General features: G+C 49.8%; 2 protein-coding genes across 6 annotated transcripts in view; both read left to right on the forward strand.

Moving 5' to 3' along the window:
* LOC131419427 (ral guanine nucleotide dissociation stimulator-like) overlaps positions 1-26,357 on the forward strand; it is a 55,429-nt gene that overhangs the window by 27,335 nt on the left and 1,737 nt on the right. Inside the window, exons 4-8 of one of the 4 annotated variants that reach the window (XM_058564487.1) lie at positions 1,070-3,306; positions 4,292-4,512; positions 5,279-5,494; positions 5,869-5,972; positions 17,589-17,740. In XM_058564487.1, coding sequence (XP_058420470.1) covers positions 3,273-3,306; positions 4,292-4,512; positions 5,279-5,494; positions 5,869-5,972; positions 17,589-17,740 — 727 coding nt within the window. In that variant the 5' untranslated portion in view covers positions 1,070-3,272. The other 3 variants (XM_058564485.1, XR_009223215.1, XR_009223214.1) reach the window with 3 other exon arrangements.
* On the forward strand, positions 5,993-10,533 carry LOC131419436 (ral guanine nucleotide dissociation stimulator-like). 2 transcript variants are annotated; one of them, XR_009223242.1, is made up of 7 exons: positions 5,993-6,535; positions 8,065-8,154; positions 8,546-8,620; positions 9,219-9,251; positions 9,611-9,732; positions 9,932-10,022; positions 10,360-10,533. XR_009223242.1 is itself a non-coding variant. In XM_058564519.1 (6 exons), exons 1-6 carry the CDS (start codon positions 6,527-6,529, stop codon positions 9,966-9,968), a joined length of 366 nt encoding a protein of 121 aa, XP_058420502.1. In that variant the 5' UTR covers positions 5,993-6,526; the 3' UTR covers positions 9,969-10,323. The 2 variants fall into 2 exon arrangements, 1 of the variants encoding a protein (XP_058420502.1); XM_058564519.1 differs by lacking the exon at positions 10,360-10,533 and having other exon boundaries at positions 9,932-10,323.

The following is a 26,357-nucleotide window of genomic DNA, read 5'->3' on the forward strand; positions in this document are numbered from 1 at the left end:
AGCTCCAGCTTCCTTGGCCAAGGCTCCACCCCTTCCCTCAGGTTTCCTTTGGCAATGAGAGGCATTAAGATTCTAGGGGATTGCTGCCCACCCCCTCCATATCGGGTCATTTTCCCCTCATCATCGCATGTGCACTGGCACACCCACTCTCACTGACTTCTCATGTGGGGACCACGGAGGTGCAGTCAAGAAAGAGCCGACACCAGGGAAGTGACAAGAGGCAGGAGGGAGAGAGGTTGCAGGCAGCTCTCCCACGGGGCAGTAACATCCGTTCTCCTAGATACGTGTCCAGGGGCGCAGAGATGGGCAGAGGAATCCCTAAGGTTCCTAGGTGTCTACCTGTTCCAGACCCATCCCTGGCCCAGCCTGGGGAGCACAGGACTGGGGTCCTGCAGTCCACCTCTGTGGGCACCGAGAACTGTGATGAGCCCATCCTCCCCTAGTGTAGGCAGTGGGAGCAGGAGAGAAGACCTCAGTGAGGGTCCTTCTATATAAAGTGGAGTGCATCCAGCAGGTGACTCCAAGCGTTCCATGTGCTTGCAACATGTCTGTTGGACTGGGTTCTCTGTCGATGACCTACTGTCATCAATGCTGAGAAAATGCTTTCCACCCCCTGGAGATCCTTTAGAACTGAGGAGGCTTGGGGGCTTGGGTGGATGAGAACTGGGTATAAGGAAGAAGATGCTAGAGCACTGGACACCAAGTCCAGAGTCCAGGGAGAAGACCAGTCCTTGTTGGACCGTCGGGGCCCTCATCTGGAGGGAGGGGAGATTCATTGTCCTGGTTGAGGTTGGATGCCTCAGGAGTGAAGAGGACACCTGGTGCAGGACAGCAAGATGGGGGGAAAGGTAGGCTTCCGAGATTGCTCCCACTCCCTCGAAGCCAACAGGTCCTGCTCCTTTACCCCTGGGACCCTGGAGAGCCTCTGCCTTGAGGACACCTGAAGAAAAGTTCGTTTCTGTTGGGTGGAGTTTTGGCAAGGGCTGCAGCACTAGTGCTGGCCACCAGGGGGCGGGCAGCCTCTTGTGTCAGTGGTTGCCAGTGAGTTTTTGTTTTTATGTTTTTTCAGGTCTACTGAGACATACTTGATATACAGCACTGTGCAAGTTAACACTGCTGTGTGGTATATTTGAAAGTTGCCAAGAGAGTAGATCCTAAAATTTCTCATCACCAGGATAAAAGCTTTTATTTCTGTGTCGTGATGGATGTTAACTAACCTTATTTTGGTAACCATTACATAATATATATATCAAGTCATTCTGCTGTAAACCTGGAATTTACACAGTGTCCACTGAACTTTTCTTGAGCACCTGGAGCAGCGAAGAGTCAAGCAGAGGTCTTTCTGGCTGTCCCCCTGCCTCAGAAACAACTTGTACCTCCTCTTACTAGTGTTCATCTCCACAATCAAAGTTGGTCATAAGCAGGGGGAGGGGTGCAAGAGCTTCCCATGTACTCATTCAGCAGCTGTGCACTGAGCCCTCACCCTGTGCCGGGTGCCCTGGTGGGCCGAAGTGCAGGATGAAAATGACCAAGTGGTCCCTGCCCGCCAGGAGCTCACAATCTAGAGGGGAAAGAGACAAAAGCAAAGACATGAGAAAGAAAAGAGCAAGTGCTGTAGAGAAACACAGCAGGGGGTTGTGAGGGAGGGCTGGGGGTCACTGGTAGGAGGGTCTGAAAGGCCTCACTGGGGTGACATTTGCTGGGACCAGAATGACAGGGGGGAGCCAGCCCTGCACGAGCCTGGTAGCAGTGTGTCAGGGAGAAGGTGCGACTGATGCAGAGTCTTGCAGGCAAGAGTGAGTTTGGCCGGAAGAGGTTAGAAAGGTGGCCAGTGTGGCTGGAGGGAGGCTGGGAGGAGAGAACAGGAGCTGGGGTGGAAGGTAGGGCCAGGGCCTGGTGGGCTGTGTCAGTTACCTTTCCCTCTCTGACTTCATTGCCCCAACCTTGCATTTCAAAACTACAAACGTTGACTATCTCACAATTTGTGTGGATCAGCAATCAGGCACGTTTTAGCTGGGCGCCTCTGCCTCAATGAGTTTAACAGGTTGGGGCTGTGGCCTCAACTGAGGCTCAACGGGGGAAGGACTGGCCCCCAAGTTCACTCTCAGCCTTCAGGGTTCAGTTTGGACTGAGAGCCTGAGTTCCCTTCTGTCTGTTGGCCTGGGCACTCCCTTGTTTCTCTCCTCGATGGGCCTCCACATTGGGCAGCCCCAAAACACCAGTATTTGATTCCTCAGTTCCAGGGATTCGACAGAGTGAGAGAGAGACACGGAGTAAGAGGAAGTGAGAGACTTTTTTAGTTAAAATCTAGACAAGACATCCTGTCACCTTGGCTGTTATTATGTTCAGAAGCCAGTGACTAACCACTTAGTGGTTCCACGGGGAGGTGTATAACATGGGTGGGGCTTACTGGGTACCCCTGTGGAGGCTATCCACCTCATAGGCCAAGATGAGGCACTTGGGTCTGATTCTACATAAAGCAGCAAACAATTGAATGGTTTTATGCCACAGTATGGCAATATCTGAATTTCCATTAGTTTCAACCCCCTCATGATGCTGACCTGAAAATGAGGCCAAGTTGGATGTGACTGTCCCAAAATCACATTCCTGGAACCCAGGCCTGTTTTGAGTGGTGTTCTGTGCTGCGTGTCACCCCTCATTATTATTCTTCCATCTCTAAGTTTGGGCCTTAGGTACATGTGACACCAGCCCACAGGGGTAATAGATATTATCTCATATACACTGGGTGACGTCCCTAGGAAGTAGATTCTAGCCTGATCCCCATGGTACAGGTTTGGAGACTGGGGAGGACCTGAGAGGCACAGTGACTTTCCCAGGATGCAGAACTGGTAAGAAAAAGAAGGTCTGCATTCATCTCTGTCTCCTCAAAGCTAGGACCCTAGTGAGGTTTCCAGGGAGCTGTGGCTAGGGCTGTGTGGGCTCCTTGTGTACAGTTCAGGAGATGACATGGGGGAGGAGGGTGAGCAGCCCAGGGGCAGGGAGCAGCTCTGGGCAAGTCTGATTGAGGGAAGGGACCCAGGTAATGGAATCTTGAAAAATGACCTCACTTCTTTGGTCATAGACCTCAACAGATCTTAGAACTCTGGTAACCAGGCACCCACAGACCCCCATCCAGCTCACTTGACTGGCGACGGTCAACAGACAAAGATGTTTAGTTGTTGTGTCCCGATTTTTGGAAGATCTGGGCTCAAGAAAGCCCAGAAAGAGAATCTTTTTCGTCATTGCCGACGTTGGCTCAGCCCTCATCCCCGATGCCTCTGGGCATCTGGCAGGAGGCAGCGAAAGGTAACAACGGGGCAGCCCAGGAAAGGCTAGTGCAGGCCAGGACACAACTGTGATCCCACCTGATCAGCCCCACACTCCTTGCCCCTCTTCGTGTGTGTGTGTGTGTGTGTGTGTGTGTGCGCGCGCATGTGTCTGTGTGGAGGGGGGAAGGCAGGGCATGAGGGGTGAGTCATTCCTAGGCAGGAGCTGGTAGTTAGGTGTCGGAAGCCTGGTGGGTCTGTCATGTTCATACAGGGTCATGGCTGGCAGCGTGAGAAGGTGAGCTCCTCTACTCATATGTTACGGAGCCCTAGAGGTTTCATCTCTTTCCCTCCTTGACCACAGTTCTTTGCAGGGATGCCCCTCTGTGCCTGAACTGAGGAGCAGACTTTCTCTTGGGCGTCGGCCCCAGTGGCAGTGTGCAGGCAGCCCCTGATTCCTTCTGGCCCAGCTCCCGGGCAGTCTTTGCAGAACTCCTCTCAGGAGGTGGTCGAGGAGCTGCCCAATGGTTTCGACTCCACCAACTCACTAGACAAGGGGCAGGTGCACGAGCCCACCCGCACCATCCAGTGCTGCTCTGAGATGAGAGCAGGAGCAGAGGGTCTCCACACTCAGGACCTTGAGACGCCGGGCTGGGACCAGAACTAGGGCGGGACCAGGCTGGGGCTGTCCCTTTTTCAAGCTAAAGGGGATGTACATGCAGGTCACCTTGCCTGGTTCGGAGCTGAGCTGCCGTGACCCTCTTTCCCTTGCCCGGTGTGAGCTTCTGGAGGCCACTGAGGCAGAGCCAGAGGGTAAGGCGGCCTGCAGGCTGGGTATTCCCGGAAGGGAAGTGGGATCTTTCCTGTGTTTGGAAGGACACGTGGAAAGTCAGCTATGTGGGTGAACCTTTCCCTTTATCCCGCTGCAGCGCCAGCTGCAGAGCTCCAGCCGGCGGCAGAAGCAGGGCAGTGGACAGTGGTGGAGGTAGAGCTGGCTCCAGCTCTGTCAATACCACCCCCTCTAGCGCTGGAGCCAGCGTCCCCTCCCTCAGCAGTGTTGGAGCTGGAGCAAGGGCCCACGTCGGCTGCAGCAGGAGTGGGAGCTGCTGAGCTGGAGTCACCTGGACCATCACTTCTAGTGGGAAGTCCATCTCCACCTGTGGCCATTAAGGAGGGTGAGAAGAAGCCTAACCTCACGGCCTTCCCTCCTAAGCTGGTGGCGGAGCAGTTGACCGTGATGGATGCGGTGAGCAGCTGGGCTCTCAGGGCGGAGGGGCAGGCCTTCCCTCTGCCATCAGTGCCCCAGACCTGATCCGGACTCCTATGACCTGGGCCCAAATCCTGGCGCTCCCCCTTACCAACCGTACGACCTGGGCAACTTTCTGAACCCCCAAGGCTTTGCTGTCCACCTGCAGAGGGTAGAGGTGGACACTAACAGGACCTGCTGCACAGAGTGGCTGTGCCGGCTCCATGAGGTAGAAGAGACAGAAAGCTGCGTGGGGCCTGGCCCATCAGTGGGGGAGGGGAACTCACTGTGTGCAGCCAGGTCCCTGGTGGCCCAACCGACTGCTCAGGAGGCTCAACAGCCTCAGCATTTATTAGAGACCTGATGTGTACTTCACTACAAGGGAGACAGACAGAGCCTGTGGTTGTAGCTGCCACAGGGGAATGTGCATCAGAATCGGAGTGGGACCAGAGCGGGCATCAGGGTGGTGGAAGATGCCCCCTTGGGATAAGCCTAGTTGAGCCACCATCTGGAGCTTGGAGTTAGCCAGGACGGGCTGGGTGCAAATGCCCCCTCCCTTCCCTGCCAGTATTGGGTTCTGGGTCATCCTGTGCTGGGTGTCCGCAGTGGACAGAGAAGAAAACCCAGGGACTCTCACAAGGCTCAGACCACATCCTGAGCTTCCTGAGCTCCAGCTCTAAACCGTGACCCCTGTGCGGCACTTTGGGGGCAGTAGACACGGAGCTGGGGTGTGGCAGGGCTGGGTGACACTCCCCCTGTTCCCCAGGAGCTCTTCCGGAAAGTGGTGCCCTCTCAGTGCCTGGGCTCCACCTGGGGCAAGAGGAACAAGCCCGGCAATGAGCACCTGGCACCCACCGTCCAGGCCACTGTCGACCACTTCAGAAGGGTGGTCAGCCTCGTCGTCACCACCTGCCTCGGGGACCCGAGCATGGCAGCCCAGGACAGGGCGAGGGTGGTGGAGCACTGGATCCAGGTGGCCCAGGTGTGCTGCGGGAGGCCCAGTGGAGCCCCTCTCTGGAGCCTTGGGAACCGCCTCTCCACCTTTATCAGCTCCCAGGATTGCAGTGTGTAGTCTAAGCCCCTGCACAGTCCCTAGGCCCTTCCTGCCAGGGGCCCGCTGACCTTGACTCCAGGTCCCAGTGGGAGGATGCTCACTTCCTCCCTGGCTCCTTCCCTGGGTTGAGCTAAAATCCTCCTCCCTGTGAGTGTTATTCTCTGGGTCCTAAATGTGCCCTTCTGGGGCTCCCTGAGCATCTGTCTCATCCAGGAGGGAAGATTTAAATAGAAGGGGACTGAAGCTAGAGCAAGCGGGTCTCCAGTGCCCCACCTCACAGCTCATTCTCTTCCCTTCCCCAGGAGTGCGAGATCCTGAAGAACTTCTCCTCGCTCCGTGCTGTCATCTCTGCTCTGCAGAAAACCTCCATAAGCCACCTGAAGAACACGTGGGCGGATGTTTCCTGGTGGGTAGGCCCCTCTCCATAGGAGGATCAAGGTGGATGGGGGATCTCTCGTATGTCTGCCGTTGCTCCCTCAGTCACGTGGGAACTCCTGGGAGGCAGCAAATGCTGGGGACAGGGCCTGGGCCTCGGTGGGGGGTCTCTAAGCCTCCCTGGGTCCTTAGTGCACCAGTTCTGCTTCAGGACTCAGTTTCCCTAAATGCCAGGGTTGAGCCACATTGGAGATTTTCAAATGTTTATGGCAACAGAAATCTACACCCAGTTGAAACTCAAAGTGGTCAAAACAGAGGTGCTCTGTAGAGCTGGGGAATGGAGACCCCAGTGACCAACAGGAGAGCCCCCGCCCAGTCCCACGAGACCTTAGCGCTCAGAGGAGTCCAGTGAGAACACTCCTCCAGGCAGGTTGCATCTCTTGGGTTTGCAAAGAAAAGGGATTTGCACTCAGACCCCTCACTTTATCCCCCAATTTATCCTTCCTTCTTTCCACTCCCCTCAGGGAGAGCTCAGAAAAACTTAAGGAGCTCTGTAGCCATGACAAGTCCTTGAGAAGAGAATTGATGACCAAGGTAGAGTGGAGGCTGGGGGTCTGGAAAGAGAGGAGGGGCGAGGGGGAAAGGGGGACTGGGCAGGCTGTGGTTTTGATAGTTTCTCACTTGAACGTTCTCTGAAACATTCCCGTCTGTCTTGTCCAGATTAACAAGCAGAGGGATCTGTTTCCTCCACGGGCGGGTGGGGTGCCGTTTGTGGGCATGAGGCCGTGCTCCTGGGACTCGGTGGTGTTGGCTGGGCTGTTCCAGGAGGAGTTGCCGAGCTGGCACCATCAGCAGGTCTCTGGCTTCCAAGCACGTCCATCCTGCTGGATGTAGCTTCTTCCAGGCTGTTGGGTGGTTGGGGTGGGTTTAGCCCTCAGCCTAAACCTGTCCTCAAGAAGCCAGGCCCCTGCCGCTCCTTCTGTCTTCACCATGTCTCCAAGGGGAGGCCACCCTGCCTGCCCCAGGTTCGGGCATGGCAGGGGATTCCCGTGGCCCAGGTGGACCAACAGGCTGCTCAGCCTTGGTTCTGAACGTCTGGACCAGAGACAGATGTGTGTGCATTCTGGGACCCCCCCCCGAACCCCTAGAGCAGTCACTGGAGCCAACCACAGGAGTCTCACCTGAGTGCCCGGTTGGCAATGACATATGCCCCAGGTGGCTTATGTGAAGCGTCTAGGCAACTGACGGATTCTTAGTGGATCTTTCTGAAAGGACCTTGGAAGCTTCATGTAAACGAGGAAGCAAAGCATCCTGTCACCCCCTTCCTTGTTGATTGGAGGTGGCACCTTGGCGGTCCAGTTCCTGAGTGGATAAAGAAAGAGTTCATTGCAGGGGAATGTCCTGAGGGCTTCCTTGGGGAGGAGTAGGCTTTGGCACGGCCTCTGTCCCAACCTGGGGGCCAGACACTCCATGGGACTGGGGCAGGCAAGAGCCACTCAACCGGACTCCCAAGACACCTCGTCTTCTCCATCCACAGCTCGGCCCAGGACCATGCTTTGAGAGCTCAGGGGACAGTACTGTGGTCAGTGGTGGGGCGGGGGTTAGGTGAGGACATTGGAACAGGGCCTCTGGCTGGGAGGGGCAAGTGGCCTCTCCTCTGTGGGCCCCTGAGCAACTCACTGCCCCTGTTTGGGCCTCTGCCTCCTCATCACGGAAGTGGAGGGATGGTGATTGTGTGGTGCAGGCCTCATACGGTGGTGATGAGATAAGAGGGAGGAAAGGAATGTGGGAGCTTTCTGCCTGCTCCACACGGAGGGGTGAGGGCGAGGACAACGATGACAGTCATATGTCACTGAGTCCTCAGGAGAACCTCTGACGTAGCTGGAGTTCTCACACTTTCCAGATGAGGAAACAGGCTCGAGGAGGCCAGGCCACAGGCCCAAGCTCACACCTAGAGTGTGAGTTGGAGCTGGGTTTGTTCTAGAATCACAAGACCTTGGAGGATGGAGTGGCAATTGTACCAGTTGACTCGAGTCAGATGTCCAGGGTCAGAGGCCAGTGGTGCTGGAGAGAAATGGGGTGAGGGGAGTATGGCCCGCTGACACTGTCATCGACCCTGGCAGGAGGGGCCCTCCACGTTTGCCCCCCCGGAGATCATCCCCCAGAGAGTGCAGGAGAAGCAGCAGCAGCAGCAGCAGCAGCAGCAGCAGCAGGTGAGTGTGCCTGTGCGGGAGGGGCTCTGCCCTCCCAGCTGGAGGCCTCAAATCAAGAGAGGAGGGCCCTTCCTCCTGGTGCCACAGTGCTTGAGTCCCCCAGTAGAAGTGACCAGGAGGGGGCCCTGGAAGAGCTGGTGCAGGATGGGTTGTGGGGAGGGCCAGGGACCGCACACCCTGTGATTTGCCAGAAGCCAGCCCTGGGAGGTGAGGAGGAGGAGTGTGGGTGTTCTTGCGGTGTGAAGGGAGGAGGAATTGAGGGTCCTAGGCTGCTCCCCGTGGGAACCCTGGGGTGGGCCAGGAGGCTGAGGTTGAGGACTTTTCAGGGGAGGGTCTGCACAGGGACGACTTGAGAGCAAGGGCTCATCTCACCCAAACCCCCACGTGACAGGGTGTCGTCCCCTATCTTGGCACTTTCCTCGGTGACCTGCTGATGCTGCACCTGGCGATGGGTGATTATCTCGAGGTGGGTGAACATGGGGACCAGGCAGGGAAGACCAGGATCCTGAGCCTGGGGATGCAGGAGCCCCCGAACTAACCTCTGAGCTCTCAGCACTTGGCACATCTCTCATGAGAGCCTCGCAGCCGCCCCTGGGAGCTGGGGCAGCAGGCCCATCTTAGGGATGAGTGAACACAGGCTCCGCCTGAGACACTCATTCTGGTTCCCCAGGCTGGGGAAGCTCAGAGCTGCCTGATGGCACAGCTGCGTGAAGTTTTATCTGAGCTGGATTCAGCCTCTAACTCCCATGCTGCCCATGGAGGGAGAGAGGAGTCGGGTCCCCCCAAGTCAGGCAGCACATAAGTGGCTGAGCAGTTCCCTCTGCCTGAGGCCTCAGCCTCCAAGTCTGTCATCAGAGAGGGTTGTGCTGCCAGGTCCCTCAGCCTCACCCCCCTGTCCTCCTCCTCTGGAGCCCAGAGCCCAGCCTAGGTCCAAGTCCTGTTTTCTCTGCATGCCCGGCCCCTCTGGGGACCTGGCAGTCGTGCACCATGAGAAGGGGTGGGCATAGAGGGCTAGTCAGGCTGGGGGGGCTCTGTCTGATGGACTCTGGCTGTCTGCCTTCCAGGGGAATGAGATCAACCTTCAGAAAAGGACTGAGGTGAGCAGCTGTGGCACTCCCTGCAGGGGAGGGGAAGGAGGTGGAAATCAGAGACCCTCTGGGCAGAACAGTCCCTGGCTCCACCCCCCTGTATCTTAGATTGAGAGGAAGAGTTTGATAACAGAGAAAAGGGAGAGCCATCCAATTGGCGGGTGGGTTGAGGGGAGGATGGCGTCAAGGAAAACTTCCTGGAGGAGGGGCTGATTATTCCCATTCTGAGAACAGGTAGAGCCTGGATGCGACTGGAGGGAAGGAGGGTTCCCAGGACTGGTCCCCTGCCCCACTTCTCACCCCCGACAAGGCCGCTGCAGCATCCCCCACAGGCCCTGTCTGCATCCTCTCCTTCCCTCTGGCCCCAGGAATACCGAGTCATGAGGGAGATCCTGCTGCTCCAGGTGGCTGCAAAGAATTACAACCTAGAGCCCGAGGAGCGATTTGGGGCCTGGTTCCAGGACATGGAGCTGCTCAATGAGAATGATAGGTGAGGCCGGGCAGGAGTTGGCTGAGGGCAGAGGTGGACCCTCCCTCCAGAGAGCCTGTCTCCGTGGCCCCCTGGTCAGCCCCAGGCCTTATCGTGTTGCAACCTCTGGGACACCCAGACTCCAGCTGCTGGGCAGGCAGTGGGGGGTCACCTGTGGTGTGGCTCCTGGTAGGCTCACAGGTGCTTCTGTGTCCTGTAGCTACAGCCTGTCCTGCCAGCTATGGCCCCAGGCCTAATTGGCCAGCAGAATACTCAAGGCCAAGAAGAACCGGCTATCATCAAGGTCAGGGGTGAGTGAGTGTCTGGGCCGGGGTGACTGACTCCTAGGGGTTCAGTAAAGCTTCGGGCTAAGCGTGGCCTTTGGGAGTCGGACAGCTGGCACTGGGATCCCAGCTCCACTACTGAGCAGTCCTGTGACTGGGGTGACTCTCTCCAGCTTCCTGAGACTCTGTTTCCTCCTCTATAAAATAGGTGATACTAAATGATCGCTCATGTGACAGGGACAAATGGGGTACTGGTGGCTGACAGCACTGAGCACAGGGACTGGAGCACCCAGTGCAGTGGGGACAGGGTGTGGCGCCATGGTTCTGAGGGAGGACCCCAAGATAACCCGACTCTTCTACTCAGCCCCCAGGCCCCAACACCGAGCCCCGTACCAGTAGCCAATCACAGCCGCATCCTCAGCAGCGAGGACACAGCTGGGACGCTTGCGATGCACCGGGCCGGCTCCTCCCACCTGATGGGTAGGGGAGCATTGCAAGCTGATTCCTGGGGCCCCGTGAAGCCCAAGAGAGCGGGGACGACCCCCCCCCCAGCTCCCTGACATGTCTACCCCAGCATCTAGTCACCCATTGGGGAGGGACAGTAGTTATATGTTGTAAATAATAAATGCCATATTTGAATATTATATTAAAGTCCTGTTCCCTTTAATAGCCTGGGAGTTGTGGTGTGGTTCTGTCGCTTTCTGTAGGCATGTAAGGGAGGCATAGAATCTCACATTTCTCCTTGAATCAAGAACTCTTCTGGGTCATCAGCTTATTGTATGTGGGAGAAGGACCAGCCCCTTCCCTGGCCAGTGGGGACACTCCCAAGTCCCCCTAAGTCAGAGGACAAGTTCATTTCAGTATCATTGAGCTGCTCCAGGAGCAGACACGGCCCGCTGCCCATTCTCTTGGGATTTAAAGGTTGAAGGTACTTTCATAGGCAGAGCAACAACCACTGAAATGTGGGTGTCTTTAAAACAGCACTACCCAGGACCATGTCGTGCCACAGGCAGGGGCTGCCTTTCTACATTCTGGAGGAAGAGGGAATAGTTTCTGATTCTCTTGTGAGGTTTCTTTTGATCATATTTTAGGAACTTGTAGTTTTCTAGTTCAACCTCTGGAATTGCATCAGCTGTAAGTGGGGAAAACGATGTAAAAATATCAAAACGTTGTTATGAGAGGTTCGGGGATTCGATCAGAGATGTAAAAGACATTTTCCACTCCAAACAAATGGACTGAAGGTATATTTTATTATATGGAGGATAGCAAAGGCGATAGTCCGCAAACAGATCCCAATAGGTCAAATAATAAGAGGGAAAAAACACCAGCTCGACTGGAAAGGGAAAACATCCACATCGGCTGAGATAGCAGCAGATCTGAATAGGTCATATAATAAGAGGGGAAAACATCAGATCGATCGGAAAGGGAAACACCAGATCGACTGAAGGGAAATGACACAAATCAACCGGAAAGAGAAACACCAGATTGACCGAAAAGAGAACACATCAAATCAGTTACTTCACAGTAAATCAATTACTCACAACATCCACACCCCACTGCCGGGAGAGTCCTGTCAATCGACACGGCTGGGCAAGGATCACACATCCTGGGCAAGGCGTCCCTTCCACAAGTGGAACGCTCACCAGGTCTCAGCTTCCAGCAGTTTATATAAGCAGTTACAGAGTTTACAGAGCAAGCATCTAGTGTTCCCCTGCACAAATGGTTATCAGTGGCATATGTGCACTGAGCCCCTTGGCTAACATCCCAGCCCAGTAGTTGTGTACGTGCGTTGTTTTCTTTGGTTATCATCTTAGCCCGGCACAGATGGCCAGTCCATCCCGTGCTACAACGCTCCAAGAGCCTTGAACTGTTACAACTTGCAACTCCCTCCATGGGAGAAAGGCCAGTTCCCGGGAAAAGGCCAGTTCCCACCACACAGAAAGCAGCTTTGTATTTTTTTGTGTGCTGGTGGCTGTAGGTCAATTGAGCGGCCAAACATGGCTGTACTCATGTCAAGATATATTCGGCCGTGGCCGTCTCCATTAACCATAAGACACCATATGCACAGACAATGAACTTTGTACACAAGCACATAAGGCACATCCAAGAATCCAAAATCCAATGACTACAACAATTATAAAACTATCTCGCAATAAAGGACCCAAACCCCAAGGTAGCCAATCAAATAACCCCTTAGAATATGAAATGTTATTAACTTGATCTTGCAAATCATATACAGCATCAAAGATAACATTAGATAAGGTAACACTTAGGCATAACAAACTAGCTTGCAGAAGTCCAGACCAGCCCCCATCACGGAGGGTAACAGAAGGCAGGGTAATAGAGAAATTATAACTAGTTTTGTGTGACTGATCAGATATAGGCTTGTACCGAGAGATTGTTTGATGTTTCTGAGACCAAATTTCTCGGCCATTCATAGTCCAGGTTATAGGTCCCACTGGTGTAGAGCAGTTGGTCTAACAGTAGAGGGTCAAAGGTTGTCCTACAGAGGCATTAGTTGGTGTGTAGGTCTGCAGCAGACATGGAGGTGCAGCACAGCATAGTGAACACAGCAGGAATATCTATTTACGCAAAGAAACAGAATCTTTAGGAACATGATATAACTGTTCATTTCCTGGATACATAACTATGAGTGTTGCAGTGGGCCCTTGGGCCACTACTTCTGCGGCATGGGGAGCCACATTGGGTGGATGTGTCACCCACACCTTTGCTCCAGATTTCCATCCATCTGTAGACCCAAATCCTTGCATTCCTCTTTTAGTTAATTCACTTGGAGGCTGTCCTTGTGACACATTTGGAGTCAAGAGGGGAAGCACCAATAATTGTCCCACTCGTTCCCCAGACTCTACAGTTAGTACTGTGTCACTACCATTATATAATATAAATTTTATTTCTCCTTGGTAATCTGGATCAATGACTCCTCCCAGTACATCAATACCTTTTGCTGCCAGTCCAGAGCGTCCTTTTAACAAACCAAAGGTATTTTTGGGAAATTGTACCCCTATCCCAGTAGGGACTATAGACTGCTTCTTAGGGGGCAATTGAATAGAATGAACAGTAGATAAATCCAATCCAGCCGCTTCGGCCGTGGCACGAAAAGGCGGTTTAGCAGACTGCGTCAGGGGCCAATAGGTTAAGGTCATAAGCTCATGGGTGGCGGCTGCCACTTCTGTAATCTTTGCTGGTAACAACCTTGACAGAGGAGTCTCATTAGGGCCTAGTGGCCTGTTATTTAACATATTTAGAGCAGTACTTAGATGGTTGTGCCACCCCTTTAATGAGCCATGACCAAGTTTCCTCAATTGTTGTTTAAGCAATCCATTCATTCGTTTTATGAGGCCTGCAGCTTGGGGGTAATAAGGTATATGATAAATCCATTCTATATAATTTTCCTTGGTATAGGTTTGAATCAACTTACCTGTAAAGTGGGAACCATTGTCACTCTGAATTTGCCTTGGTGTTTCATAATATAACTTAATTGTATCTAATAATTTTATGGCACTCTGTTGGGTGGCCACTTTAGCTGGCATAGCCAATAAATAACCAGAATATGTATCAACAGCAGTGCAGACATAAGTATATCCACAAGAATTTGGCAATGGTCCAATAAAATCTATTTGCCAGGTATGGGCGGGAAATAATCCCTTTTGGATATGACCTTGGTAGGGATGTGGAACTCCCTGTTTTTTTAATTGTTGGCATAACTGACATTGTTGTACTGCAGTGGCAATATCATCATGGGTGACAAGGATTCCCCTTTGTTGTGCCCACCTGTATGAAGCTTGTTCTCCCAATTGTCCACTCTTTTCGTGGACCCATTGTGCTAAGCCTGGGTTGTGCGTTGCACGAATCTGCACCAGCTCATCAGCATGAGAATTATGCTTTCGTTCTGCAGAAATTAAAGAACTGTGAGCATCAACATGAAATACAGTAACAATTGTGTTTTGACACCATAACCATATGTCTTCCCATAATTTCTTTCCCCATATTTCTTTATCATTAATTTTCCCATCATATTTTTTCCATTGTGGCATCCACGTTGCCAAACCTTGTGCCACTGCCCATGAATCAGTATATATATGACATTGTTGGCCCTGTTCTTGTTGAAGTGCCTGATACACAGCATAAAGTTCAGCATATTGGCTACTCATATTATCTCCGGTGGTGACAATTGTTTGTTGGGTGGATGGGTTATAGGCAACTGCTTTCCATTTCCGTGAGCCCGATATCATTTTGGCAGAACCATCCATAAACCAGGTATGTTTTTGTTGTTTTTCAGTCAATTGGTCATATGAGACACCCCATTTAACAGGAGATTCTGTTATATCAGTAATCAAATCAGGGACGGCCGCTTGAATAGCCGGAGTCACTTTGTTTAGCTCTCTGTAATCTACAGTCATTCTCCATGTCCCATCACCTTTTTTAACAGGCCAGATAGGATTATTCCAGGCTGTAGTTACTCTGCGAAGGACTTTTACAGCCAAATAATCTTCTGTGGTCTCAGATATTTCTTGTTGTCCTCCAGGGATGCGATATTGTCTTTGATTGACCACTTGCGTGGCAGGTGGAATTTCTACTTCATGATGCAAACATCCCACAATTACAGCATTAATATGAAAAGACAAAGCTCTAATAGCAAATTGGTATTGTCCATCAGCCAAATTTAATGTCAATCCTTTCAGAATATCAATCCCAATTACATATTCTGGTATTGGCACAATCATAACTAGATATGTGCGCCGGGGTAGTTGCCCAATTTGCATAGAAAGATTAGTGGTAACTGCCTGGATTTCTTTTCCTCTCAATCCAGTTATCAGAATTGATGTATCTTGAAACTTAGTTGGATTCCCATAGATAAGGGTGGCCTCCGCCCCTGTATCTATAAGTGCCTGCACACTAGTTGTAGATCCATTCTTCCAAAATATTTTAATTGGTACATGTGGTCTAATATCTTTTCTTATAGTGGCACTAATCGATACAGAGGTTTGGCCTTCCCCTCAATCACATAAGTCAGCAAAAAGAGGATCCGAGGGAGGAGGCAGTGCACTAGGTGCAGCAGGCACTGGGTTGGAAGCATTCTTTATACTGTCCCCTCTGTTCACTTGTTTTACATTCAGCCCTTTTTCTTTATATAGTTTCCATAATTCTTTAGTGTCAACTCCATCAATCTGGTCTTTGGGTACTCCTGCCCGGAGTAGGGCCAAAAACATATCACCTCAAGTCATTTTATCCTTTTTAAAGAATGTTTTCCTTTTTTCCCTTCCTGGAGAGTTTTCAGTTGTCTGCCAGTCTCCCAAGTCTGCTAGCTGCATAATCTTATCTGCTAGTGTTGCTATAGGGTTTTCAGTTTCATTTATGAGAAGGGTTGTAAGTATTTGCTTGTATGCCGGAGGTGCAGTTTTTATTAACTTGTGTCGCACCTGGACACTTAAAGTCATTTCATTTAAAGCTTCACCACACCCCAGAAACACAGCCCGTTTCATGGTTTCTTCTCTCATCTTTTGGACACAATATTTTAAAGTATACCACGATCTATTAGTGTCTGGCCACATATCCTCCGTGGGGTATTTATCTTGAGCTCCTTTTACTGCAAGAGCCAATAAAGTTGTACCATCAGTGCCTTGTCCACGATCATTTGGGGAGTGAGCATTCATGCTCCAATCTCTGGAAGCTCCCCGTATTACTGGATCATTGGACAAAATTACAAATTTAAAAGCATCTCCTGCATCCAGATTAATTCCTGTAGCGCCCATATCATATAGGCGAACAAGCCAGGTTATAATGGCTTCTCCAGGCTTTTGTGTAGCCCGGGCTAAAATATCAGAAATTTCTTGTTGGTTAAAATCCTCAATCACATCTTTCCTTACAGAATGATTACCATCCATTTCCATCCGCCGACGGCGAAGAGGACGTGCCTCTGTGCGTTTGGGCGGTTTTTCCTCTTCCTCATAATCAGTTTCAGAATCATCATCCCAGATATCACCATCCCATGTGTCCGGGTCCCACTTAGGACCGGCCGATGCTATGGCCATATGAACTTTTCGTTCATTTACCTTTCCTCTCCTCTTTCTATATTTATATTTGGCAACTCTTACAGCAGCCTTTTCTGCTATAGCTTGGTAGTTACGAGCCTGATCTCCCAGTGCATGATATTGACATTGAATCATAGCCAAGCAAAACTGCAAATCTGAATTTTCTTTTTCCAAGAGTGCCTTCTCTTTCTGTATCTTATCCCTATCTTCTATAGCCCGACGATAAGCAGTCAGCAAACACCAACCTCGCCGTGCCAAAAAAGAAACATCATCTTTCTTTTTCCTTTCCACCATCTGCAAAGCTTTGGTCACATCCAACGGTTCAAATCGTCTCAGACGAGCATCCCAAGCTTCACATAACCCTGACCTGCGAGCCCACTCCCCAGCCAGAGTGCAAAAGGGAGGGTCCTCCCATCCTGGAATTTCTTCCACCTTGGCTTCAGTTACCTTTCGTTTGAATAGGAAAGGCATCTCCTTAATCGAATCCTGCTCACAGCGCCAATTATGTTATGAGAGGTTCGGGGATTAGATCGGAGACGTAAAAGACACTTTCCACTCCAAACAAATGGACTGAAGGTATATTTTATTATATAGAGGATAGTAAAGGCGATAGTCCGCAAACAGATCCCAATAGGTCAAATAATAAGAGGGAAAAAACACCAGCTCGACTGGAAAGGGAAAACATCCACATCGGCTGAGATAGCAGCAGATCCGAATAGGTCATATAATAAGAGGGAAAAACATCAGATCGATCGGAAAGGGAAACACCAGATCGACTGAAGGGAAATGACACAAATCAACCGGAAAGAGAAACACCAGGTTGACCGAAAAGAGAACACATCAAATCAGTTACTTCACAGTAAATCAATTACTCACAACATCCACGCCCCACTGCCGGGAGAGTCCTGTCAATCGACACGGCTGGGCAAGGATCACACATCCTGGGCAAGGCGTCACTTCCACAGGTGGAACGCTCACCAGGTCTCAGCTTCCAGCAATTTATATAAGCAGTTACAGAGTTTACAGAGCAAGCATCTAGTGTTCCCATGCACAAAACAGTTATCAGTGGCGTACGTGCACTGAGCCCCTTGGCTAACGTCCCAGCCCAGTGGTTGTGTACGTGCATTGTTTTCTTTGGTTATCGTCTTAGCCCGGCACAGATGGCCAGTCCCTCCCGTGCTACGACGCTCCAAGAGCCTTGAACTGTTACAACTTGCAACTCCCTCCGTGGGAGAAAGGCCAGTTCCCGGGAAAAGGCCAGTTCCCACCGCACAGAAAGCAGCTTTGTATTTCTTTGTGTGCTGGTGGCTATAGATCAATGGAGCGGCCAAACATGGCTGTACTCATGTCAAGACAAACGTGCACGGGGAGAGGACAAGACCCGAGGAAGGTCACTTGTAAATGGTCTAAAGGCAGGCAGGACATTCCCTCCTCAGGCCCCTCTAGGGGCTCCGTGTTCACCCCTGACCTAGATTTGAATCCTCCTGGGATCCTTGTCCAGGTCTCTGACTTCCTTTTCCTGCTTGTTTTCTATCCACAGGCGAAGATTTGTGATGCAGCTTTTAAGGCTACATCTGGGCCTCCTTCCATCATGTCTATGCTGCCTACACACTAGGCTCTCCAGTATCCCTGCACGTACTTATGTAATGCTGTTTCAGGAGGAAATGTCCTGGAGGCCCCAGCCTCTGTCAGGTACATTGTGGCCACTCTTCCCTGAGGGAGTTGATCTGGTGGATCAGGGACGGGTTTTCATTTCCCAGGCTATGGGTCCCTCTATTTGGCCACAGAAAACTGCCACCCTCTCCGTTGCATGCCAAGGTGACTTCTGGGTTTGTGTGGTTCTGAAGTCCATGGTCTCTGACATTCGCCAGTTTACACACTCAGTCATGATTTTACTGACGTGTCCTAAAGGGCTAGATGGGCCTGAACCCATAGATTTTGTAGCCCCCTGGGATGGCTGTGTTATTTTCCACAGCCTTGTGCTGTGGTTATGTGTCATGGGGGCTGTGAACCTTTCCTGTTGGGAGCTTTGAAAGATGAGGCATGAGAGGGGAGGGTGTAGGCAGGTCCATTGAGGGAATGCCACCACACTGATGATCCATGGCCATGAATGGACACAGTCTTACCAATCAAAATACTGAAGTGCTTCCCATCTGGTGGTGAACAGACACTGCTCTGAGCTCACCCTGAGAACCCACCCCATGACCAGGAACTAAAGGGTTCCCACGTGGCTTTTTGAACATCACGTCTGGAAACACCCTGTAAGACAAGGCCCAGATGAACTGCTTGGCAGTTCTGAGCTATCCTCCTCCATCAGAAGGCTGCAATTGTCCTTCAGACACACAGCAGGCTGGACTCTGCCAGGGAGGCCTTTACAGTGCAAGCTGGTGTTGAGCATACATCCTGGTTCCCAGCAGCCCAGGCCCTTCCTGACATGGCACAGCCATCCAGGAAAGTGATTTGCTAAAGGAAAGATAGGGAAGACTATACTTTACCTCCAAATAGAAAGAGAAGCGCCAGCTCCCATGTCTAATCAGGATGAGGAGGTAGTCAAGGGTGCCCGCAGGGTTTCTACTGCAGGACTATGAGGCTCCTGAGAACTGATCCTGCATGTAGCAACATTTAATAACCCTTGTGCCCAATGATATAGCAGAAGGGCGACAATTTATTGCACCTTTGGGCATCCATTTGTCAAAAGTGCACTTACAGTCATCCATAAGAGAATCACGTTTGCACAATGGTACATATCACTCAATCTTTTACTGCTTTTTTAAACTTATGTAAATTTAACTAATGTACAAAATACACAAAAGTACTCAAACTTATTCATACCTGAATAAGGAAGAAATATAACAATCACTCCATGTTTTTGCAGGTAGTCACCCTTTCATAGCTGGTATTTATAACTACCTTCTTCCATTACCCACTTCATATTCCCTTTGCCTCAGCAAGCACCTCAGCTGGTTGTGGTTCTTTGCAAACCCTTTTCAATTTCAGTGGTAGAACCTGACCTTCATTCCTGAAGGGTCACAGCCATTCCTAGTCCTGCCTGGACTGGTTTCTTGTAGTTTTCCATTGACGTTAATCACAGGGCATGTGATACTAAGAAAACCCTAAGGAATCTCCTGTATTCCTTACCTCCATTGTGGAGCAGCAGTCCAGTTTCCTCTTGGTAATCAGGATCAATCACCGCGGCCTGCATGGAAACTCTCTTCCTTTTGCCTGTAGAGTCAGAGGCAAGGGGAGCCGTAAGGGGCTGGGTGGCAGTCTTAATTTCCAGTCCAATGAAATCAATGTGTTTTCTCCCTTTGGAATGAAGATCCCTAAACCAGTAGAGCATAAGGTCACATGAACATGAAAAAAAATTATGCTAGTGGATCATGAGGGGTAACAGTGGTAGTAGTGAACGGTGCCCCTCGCATTTCCACCCCTGATTGCTGGACTTGTGAATCCCGGCTATGAGAAAATCAGTGCTATATAATGGACGCTGATTTAGAGCATAAGCAGCTTCCTGGGGAACACCGCCCCAAACCTGCAAGATATTGCCACCTAGGTAGTAGTACTGTAACTCCGTCTTCCCACGCCTATTCTTCTCTCAAGTCAGCGGCTTCAGATGGTGGGGAACAGGAAAAGACCAGTGAATTCCATGAGCATGGGTCCACTGCTGCACTTCATTTATGGGCAGTGAGTTCCTTAATCAGAAGCCATGCTGAGTGGAATACCAAGGTGGTGGATAAGGCATTCTGTGAGTCTACAGATGGTAGTTAACAGGAACATTGTGTGAAGGGAAGGCAAATCTGTATCAGCGTAGGTGTCTAACACACTAAGAGCAAAACACTGCCCCTTCTATGGTAGAAGAGCTGCATTGTAATCACCTGCCAGCTGGTTGCTTTCTGATCACCCTGGGGAATAGTGCCCTATCAGGGACCCTGTTTTGGTCTAGGCTCCTGGCAGATTTGGCACTCAGCAGTGGCTGTGGACAGATCAGCCTCGATGAGTGGAAGTCCACGATGCTAAACCCATGCATAACCTCCATTCCTGCCTCTCAGCCACTTTGTTCATGGCCCCCTTGGGCGCCGACAGGAGTGGCTGGGAAGAGAAGCTGGGCAGTACCCACACAACAGGTCATCTTGTCCACTTGACTATTAGAATCCTCCTCTGCTGAGGTTACCCTTTGGTGCGCATTCTTATAGGAAACAAAGAAATTCACCTTTTTTGCCCATTCAGAGAAGTATAGGCACATGCCTCTTCTCCACACCTCCTTGCCACCAATGTTCCTCTCACATTCCTTCCAAGCTCTTGACCAGCCAGCCAAATCGTGCCTCTGTGAACTGAAATTGACTCGTTATCTCTGGCCATTTCTCCCTCCAAGCAAAATAAACCACCAGGTGCATTGCTTAAGTCTGGGCCCCCTGGGAGGATTGTAGCTTGTCACTTTCTTTCAGGGATGTCCCACACAGACACTGTAATGCTTCAGCTGTCCACTTTTGGGTGGTGCCTGCCTATCACATAGAACCATATATAAAGCAGACCTGAGTCTTCTCTTCCTCAGTCAACTTATTGTAGGTATTCTCCGTGAGGCCATAGATGTGGTCTGGGAGAGTGAAGGGAATGTGTCAGGGCTGGGGTCACGGACATTGGGTACACACACTCATGTGACTTGATTGTGCCTGAGGCCCTGCTCCAGCCTGACCTCGTAGACACCACTTCATGGGACGGTGGGGTGCTGCCTCACCTAGTTCATGACGGGCATCCCAGGTCACGGGGTAAGTTGGTGGCCCATGGTTATGCATTCAGTTCTCCTAGCGCTCAGCAGCAAGCCAAAAGCTGAGCAGTTGTCTTCAGTGGACAGTAGGGCTTTGCTCCAAAATCCTAAGGGTCTGTGCTGTGATTCATCTTAGGGGGCTGTTAAAGGCACCAAACAACATCTCCAAATGCCACCAACACTTCAATCACCATTGGATCTGCTGGATCACACGGCCCTATTGCCAGAGTAGCTTACATAGCAGCCTGCACCTGCCCCAGGGCCTTCTTTGCTCTGCGCCCTGTTCAAAACTAGCAGCTTTTTGGATCATGCGGTAAAAGAGCCGGAGTTGCCCACCAAAATAAGCAATATGTTGCCTCCAGAATACACAAAGGCGCACTAGGCAGTATGCCTCTTCTTCATTTGTAGGAAGGGCCAGATGCCGCAACTTATCTTTAACCCTAAAAGTGACACCTCAAAATGCCTGACACCACTAGACTCGCAGACGTGTCACAGAGGCGAGAGGCCCCTGATTCATTTCATTTATTTCCCACCTTCTGACATGCAAGTGTCTTCCAATAAAACAGCTGCTACTTTTGCTGACTAGGTTGAATGAGCATGATGTCAAAAATGTCACGGAACAGGGGCTGGCCTGGTGGTGGGTGGTTAAGTTCACGCACTCCGCTTTGCTGGCCTGGGGTTTGCGGGTTCGGATCCCGGATGTGGACCTACGCACTGGTCATCAAGCCATGCTGTGATGGCATCCCACATATAAAATAGAGGAAGATGAGCGCAGATGTTAGCTCAGGGCCAATATTCCTCACCAAAAAAGCTTCCAAAAAACAGAAAAGTAACAGAACAGTGTTATGCCTCATGGAAGAGAAAGGTGATCAAGGTCCCTGTAGACTAAGTTATGACATAGAGCTTGAGAGCTGCTACACCCTGAGGTGGGACATTGAAGGTTTATTGCTGGCCTTGACAGGCCAAAGCAAACTATTTCTAATGTCTTTCCTAACAGATAAAGAAAATACCATTTACCAGATCAAAAGCTGCATACGAGGTATCAGGACTCAAGTAATGAAAGTATATGTGGGAAAGCAGCTGTAGTTGTAGTCACCATCTGGTTAAGTTATGACAATCCTCCATCCTTCTCCAAGATTCATCTGTTTTATACACAAGCCATGAGATGACCTGAATGCAGATATAGTGGGATTCATCACCTCTGCGTCCTTCAGTCCTCGGTGGTGGTCCTAATCTCTGCAGCCCCTCCAGGAATGCGGTATTTCTCTTATTTTACTATTCTCCTAAGTAGAGGCAGTTCTAGTGGGTTCCATTTGGCCTTCCCTACCGTAATTGCCCTCACTCCACCGGTCAGGGAACCAGTCTCATGATTCTGCCATTTGCTGACTGTGTCAATTACCACTAAGCATTCTGAGACTGGGGGAAAAGCTATAGGATGGGCTCAGGGACCCACTGGACCCACTATGAGACAGATCTGGGTTAACCTACATTGATCACCTGATCCTATAAGCCCTACTCTGATTCATGGAGCACAGTGATGTTTTGGGTCTCCTGGAATTAGTGTGTCACTTCAGAACCTGTATTCAATAATCCCTATAATTCTGATTATTTCCTTTTCCCTAATGTATGGTCACCATCACAAAAGGCTGTACATCCTTTGGGGGAAGGTTGGGAAGAGATTAACCGTTTTAATTTTAAATAGTATATCTAGATCCTTACTCAAGGGAATCAGCCTCCCCTTCACACCAGGGATCCTGTATCTGTCAAGTGGCTCAGGGGTGGGAAATGATTGAAGGGCCATGACTGTTTCAGTGATTCAAGTTAGACTTCTGTTCACTTGATCTAGAACCATTCTTACACAGATCAAGAATTTCATCGACTGCCTTCTCTTTCCCTCTACAGACACTCAGATCAACTAGCTACCACCATAGGTTTCTGTGAGTCAAATGGATTCTCATTATTGCCTTGACTCCACTATCCATTACAGAAACCATAACCACCTTGTCTCTTGAGATTCAGTGCCTCTGCTTGGTCTCTGCTGCCCCGGGATCCAAGTGTCCTCACTGCATATCAAGATCCCAGGTCACTGGCAGCAGTTCCACTGTAATGTCTGCCCTAAAGAGGAGAGTGGCCACAGAGCTCTTCACGGACTCTGGGGCTGCCCTCATGAATTTATTTCCACAGTAGTAGTGCAAGTGTGTCCTCTGGACCCTGTTGGGGTGGGTAGGCATGTCTTACATGATAAATACACGCTAACGTTCCAATCACCTAAGCCTTGGATACCTTCTTCTATAGGAGACCAAGGAAGGTCAGCCTCACTTAGTGTATTCCCGGTAACCAATGACACTGCTGGAACTCTTTGTGCCCTCTCAAGACACAGCAAAGAGTAGAGAATCTCTGCTTAGTGGGCCCATATCAATAAATTAGACCGGATCCAACTTTATGTTCCTTCCACCATTATCCAAACCCCTTAATAGCCATTTGCACACCGTTTTCCTAGATTTGTTTCTGTATACACTGGGGAAAGGATGCAGCTATTTTGGAACGTAGCACAACTCCTCATGGGTCATATTTTACACTTCAGTCTCTGGGACATGCTGGGAATTGAGGCTACTAGGTCTAGTAGCAAATGGGGCTGGTGGGTGTAGGTCCTCAGGAGAATCAGCAGTACTTGCAACGCAGCTTCCCAGGGGAGACCATTACCGAGTCCTTAGGAAAAGCACAGTTCACCCCCTCACGCAGGGCTGGGAGGGCTTCTTTGTTGGCAAAGAAGACTGTACAATCTTATAATCATTTTTATTCCCATAGAGTCGGTAGTAATATCCAACTTTCATTTCTGGTTATAATAATTTTATCCATTTTCTTTTTTGCTGGTTAGTCTAGCTAAAAGTTTGCCAATTTTATTGCTTTTTTCCTAGAAAACACTTTTGATTTGACTGATTTTCCCTCTTGTTTTCCTGTTCTTTATTTCACCTCTGCTCTTATATTTATTATAAGCCTCTTTTTGCTGGTTTCAGGGTTGGTTTACTCTTCATTTTCTACTCTTCAAGGTGTAAAGTTAGGTTATGGTTTTGAGATCTTTCTTCTTCTAATGTAGGCATTTACAACTATAAATTTCCCGGTGAGCGTTTCTTTTTCTGCATCCCATGAGTTTGGTAGGTTGTATTTTCATTTTCATTTTATTCAAGGTGTTTTCTAGTGTCCCTCATATTTTCAACTTTCATCCACTGGGTGTTAATGCTGTATTGTTTAATTTTTATGTATTTATGATTTTTTCCAGTTTTCTTCCTGTTCTTGATTTCTAATTTCACCCCACTGTGATTAGAAATTATATTTTATTTGATTTCAATGTTTTAAAAATTTGCTAAGACTTGTTTGGGGGCCTAAAATATGGTCTATCCTGGGGAATGTTCCATATGCACTTGAGAAGAATACATATTCTGCTGTTTTGGGTGGAAGGTTAAGTCTAGTAGATTATGGTGTTGTTCAAGTTCTTTATTTCCTTAGTGATTTTCTGTCTGGTTGTAATATCCTTTTTTGAAAGTGGAGTATTGAAATCTCCATTATTGTTGGAGAACCGTCTATTTCTCCTTTCAATTCTGTCGATTTTGCTTCATATGTTTTGGGAGCTCTGCTGTTAGATATGTGTGTTTAAAATTGTGACATCGTCTTGATGGATTGTACCTTTTATCAATACATAATGCCATCATGAATGAGAGAGACCTGATCGCTTCCCTTGAGGAACTCACAAGCAGTCCAGGGAAGAGACTGAGAGACCATCACAGCAGGAGCTGCAAGAGAGGCCTGTGCCACGTGCTGCAGCAGGACCTCATCTCCTTAGGTGTCCTGTGTCCCTGGAATGGCAAATGCATGTAGCACGTGCTCAGTAAGCACTGGCTGGATGCAAGTGAGGAGCACTGACTGTGATGGCAGCACTAGTTCTCATTCAGGGAAACTGAGATTTGTGCTAGTGGCAGAGCTCAGACCAGAACCTCGTGTTCCTGATCTTCTTCTCGTTCTCACTTGTCCGTGATGCCAGTAGTGATTTCAGTATTGAATTCATGGCTGAAAGACTCATTCATCATAGCCTTGTTCTTTTACTCATTCCAAGATCTTACCACGTTACAGGCACGTACTTGGTAATGGTGAGTAAAACTGGAGAAGGCCTCTTTCTTCATGGATCTGGGAGAACAGTGAGAGGTGCGAAGACAGTCATCAGATCACCACAAAGTGTCACATTACAAAAAACAATAACTGATATTTATGGGGAGTGTAGGACATGTCACATACTAGATTGACAGTGTTTGAATGCATAAACTCGTTTTGTCCTCAGAAGAATTTTGGATGTGGTAGGTATCACTCCCTATTTATATATATGGTAAAAGGAGCACAGAAAGGCAAAGTAGTTTGGCGGATGTCACACAACTAGAAATTGGTGGTGTGGGGATCCCAACACTCTGAGTCCCAGTTTCCTCAGTTTCTGAAAGCAGAATGACAAAGCTTAGTTGTGCGGATTAAGTTAAAAGAGGAAAACACACCTAGCAACACGACTGAGTTTACAATAGGTGCTCACTAATGATTACTGAATTTCAGTGGCTGTGGGACTCACGAGGTGGACAGGACTTCCCTCATCGTGTTGGTGGGTCCTCATAGCTCTTGCGCAAGCTTTGTGAGTGACTTTGAATGGTCAGACATTGAACAGGTCCCAGGACATCACAGACCTTATGCTTGAAATGTGAAGAATTTGGGTAAGCCCTGGGCCTCCCAGCCTGGCATTCTGGCCTTCTCAGAATGGCCTAACCAGCCTCCAACACTCTTAAACTCAACACACCAGATGGATCACCCTCCTCAAACATGCCCAGGGCTTTCCTCCTCCCACACCTCTGCTCTTCTTGTCCCCCACATAGAATGCCTATCCACCCCATCTCTGCCTCCTCAGACAGGTGGATTTCCTAGGTGACTCCACCCTGTCAGAGAGAATCTGTGTGTCTTCCACGTGACCAAGGCCAGGTCACTTCTGATCCTTTCATCATCCCAATGGCAAAGGGAGAGAGAGCTCAGTGTATTCCTGCTTGCCCTACCAGATTGGAGGATGGGATCATAAATTATGTTCTATCCCATGCACTATAAGACATAGAAAGGAGGAAGCAATGGGAATCTTGTTGGGTTGAGGCCATACTTCTTCCAGAGAAAAATAGAGCCACACAGTTAAAAGGCCCTGATGTAGATAATTTATCACCTTCTTCAGTAAAACAAAGTTCTGCCATGTAGTCAAACTAAGTGCTTCTTAACATGCAACTCCCTGAGGCTGCTCCTACCCATGAATGGTGGAAATCATTGGGCAAAGTTTGATCAACAGAACTCTTCACTAGTACTGATCTTTTTGCCAAGGGAGTGAAATAGACCTAAGACTTGATCACTCAGCCCAGCTGAGCTCAGCTCGTGGCCAGCCCCGAGTAGTCAGTGCTGTATGCCATCTGCATGGACAGTGGTTGTGCCGTTCTATCACACTGCAGGGGACAACTTCTGGGTAGTCTGCATCTT

This window comes from Diceros bicornis, chromosome 21, assembly GCF_020826845.1.
Source record: "Diceros bicornis minor isolate mBicDic1 chromosome 21, mDicBic1.mat.cur, whole genome shotgun sequence".
NCBI classification, from domain to species: Eukaryota; Metazoa; Chordata; class Mammalia; order Perissodactyla; family Rhinocerotidae; genus Diceros; species Diceros bicornis.

Coding starts and splice junctions, on each gene's coding strand:
- LOC131419436 (XM_058564519.1), top strand. Junction 8,621..9,218: donor CGATGGGTGATTATCTCGAG/GTGGGTGAACAT, acceptor TCTGCCTTCCAG/GGGAATGAGATCAACCTTCA. Junction 9,252..9,610: donor ACCTTCAGAAAAGGACTGAG/GTGAGCAGCTGT, acceptor CTCTGGCCCCAG/GAATACCGAGTCATGAGGGA.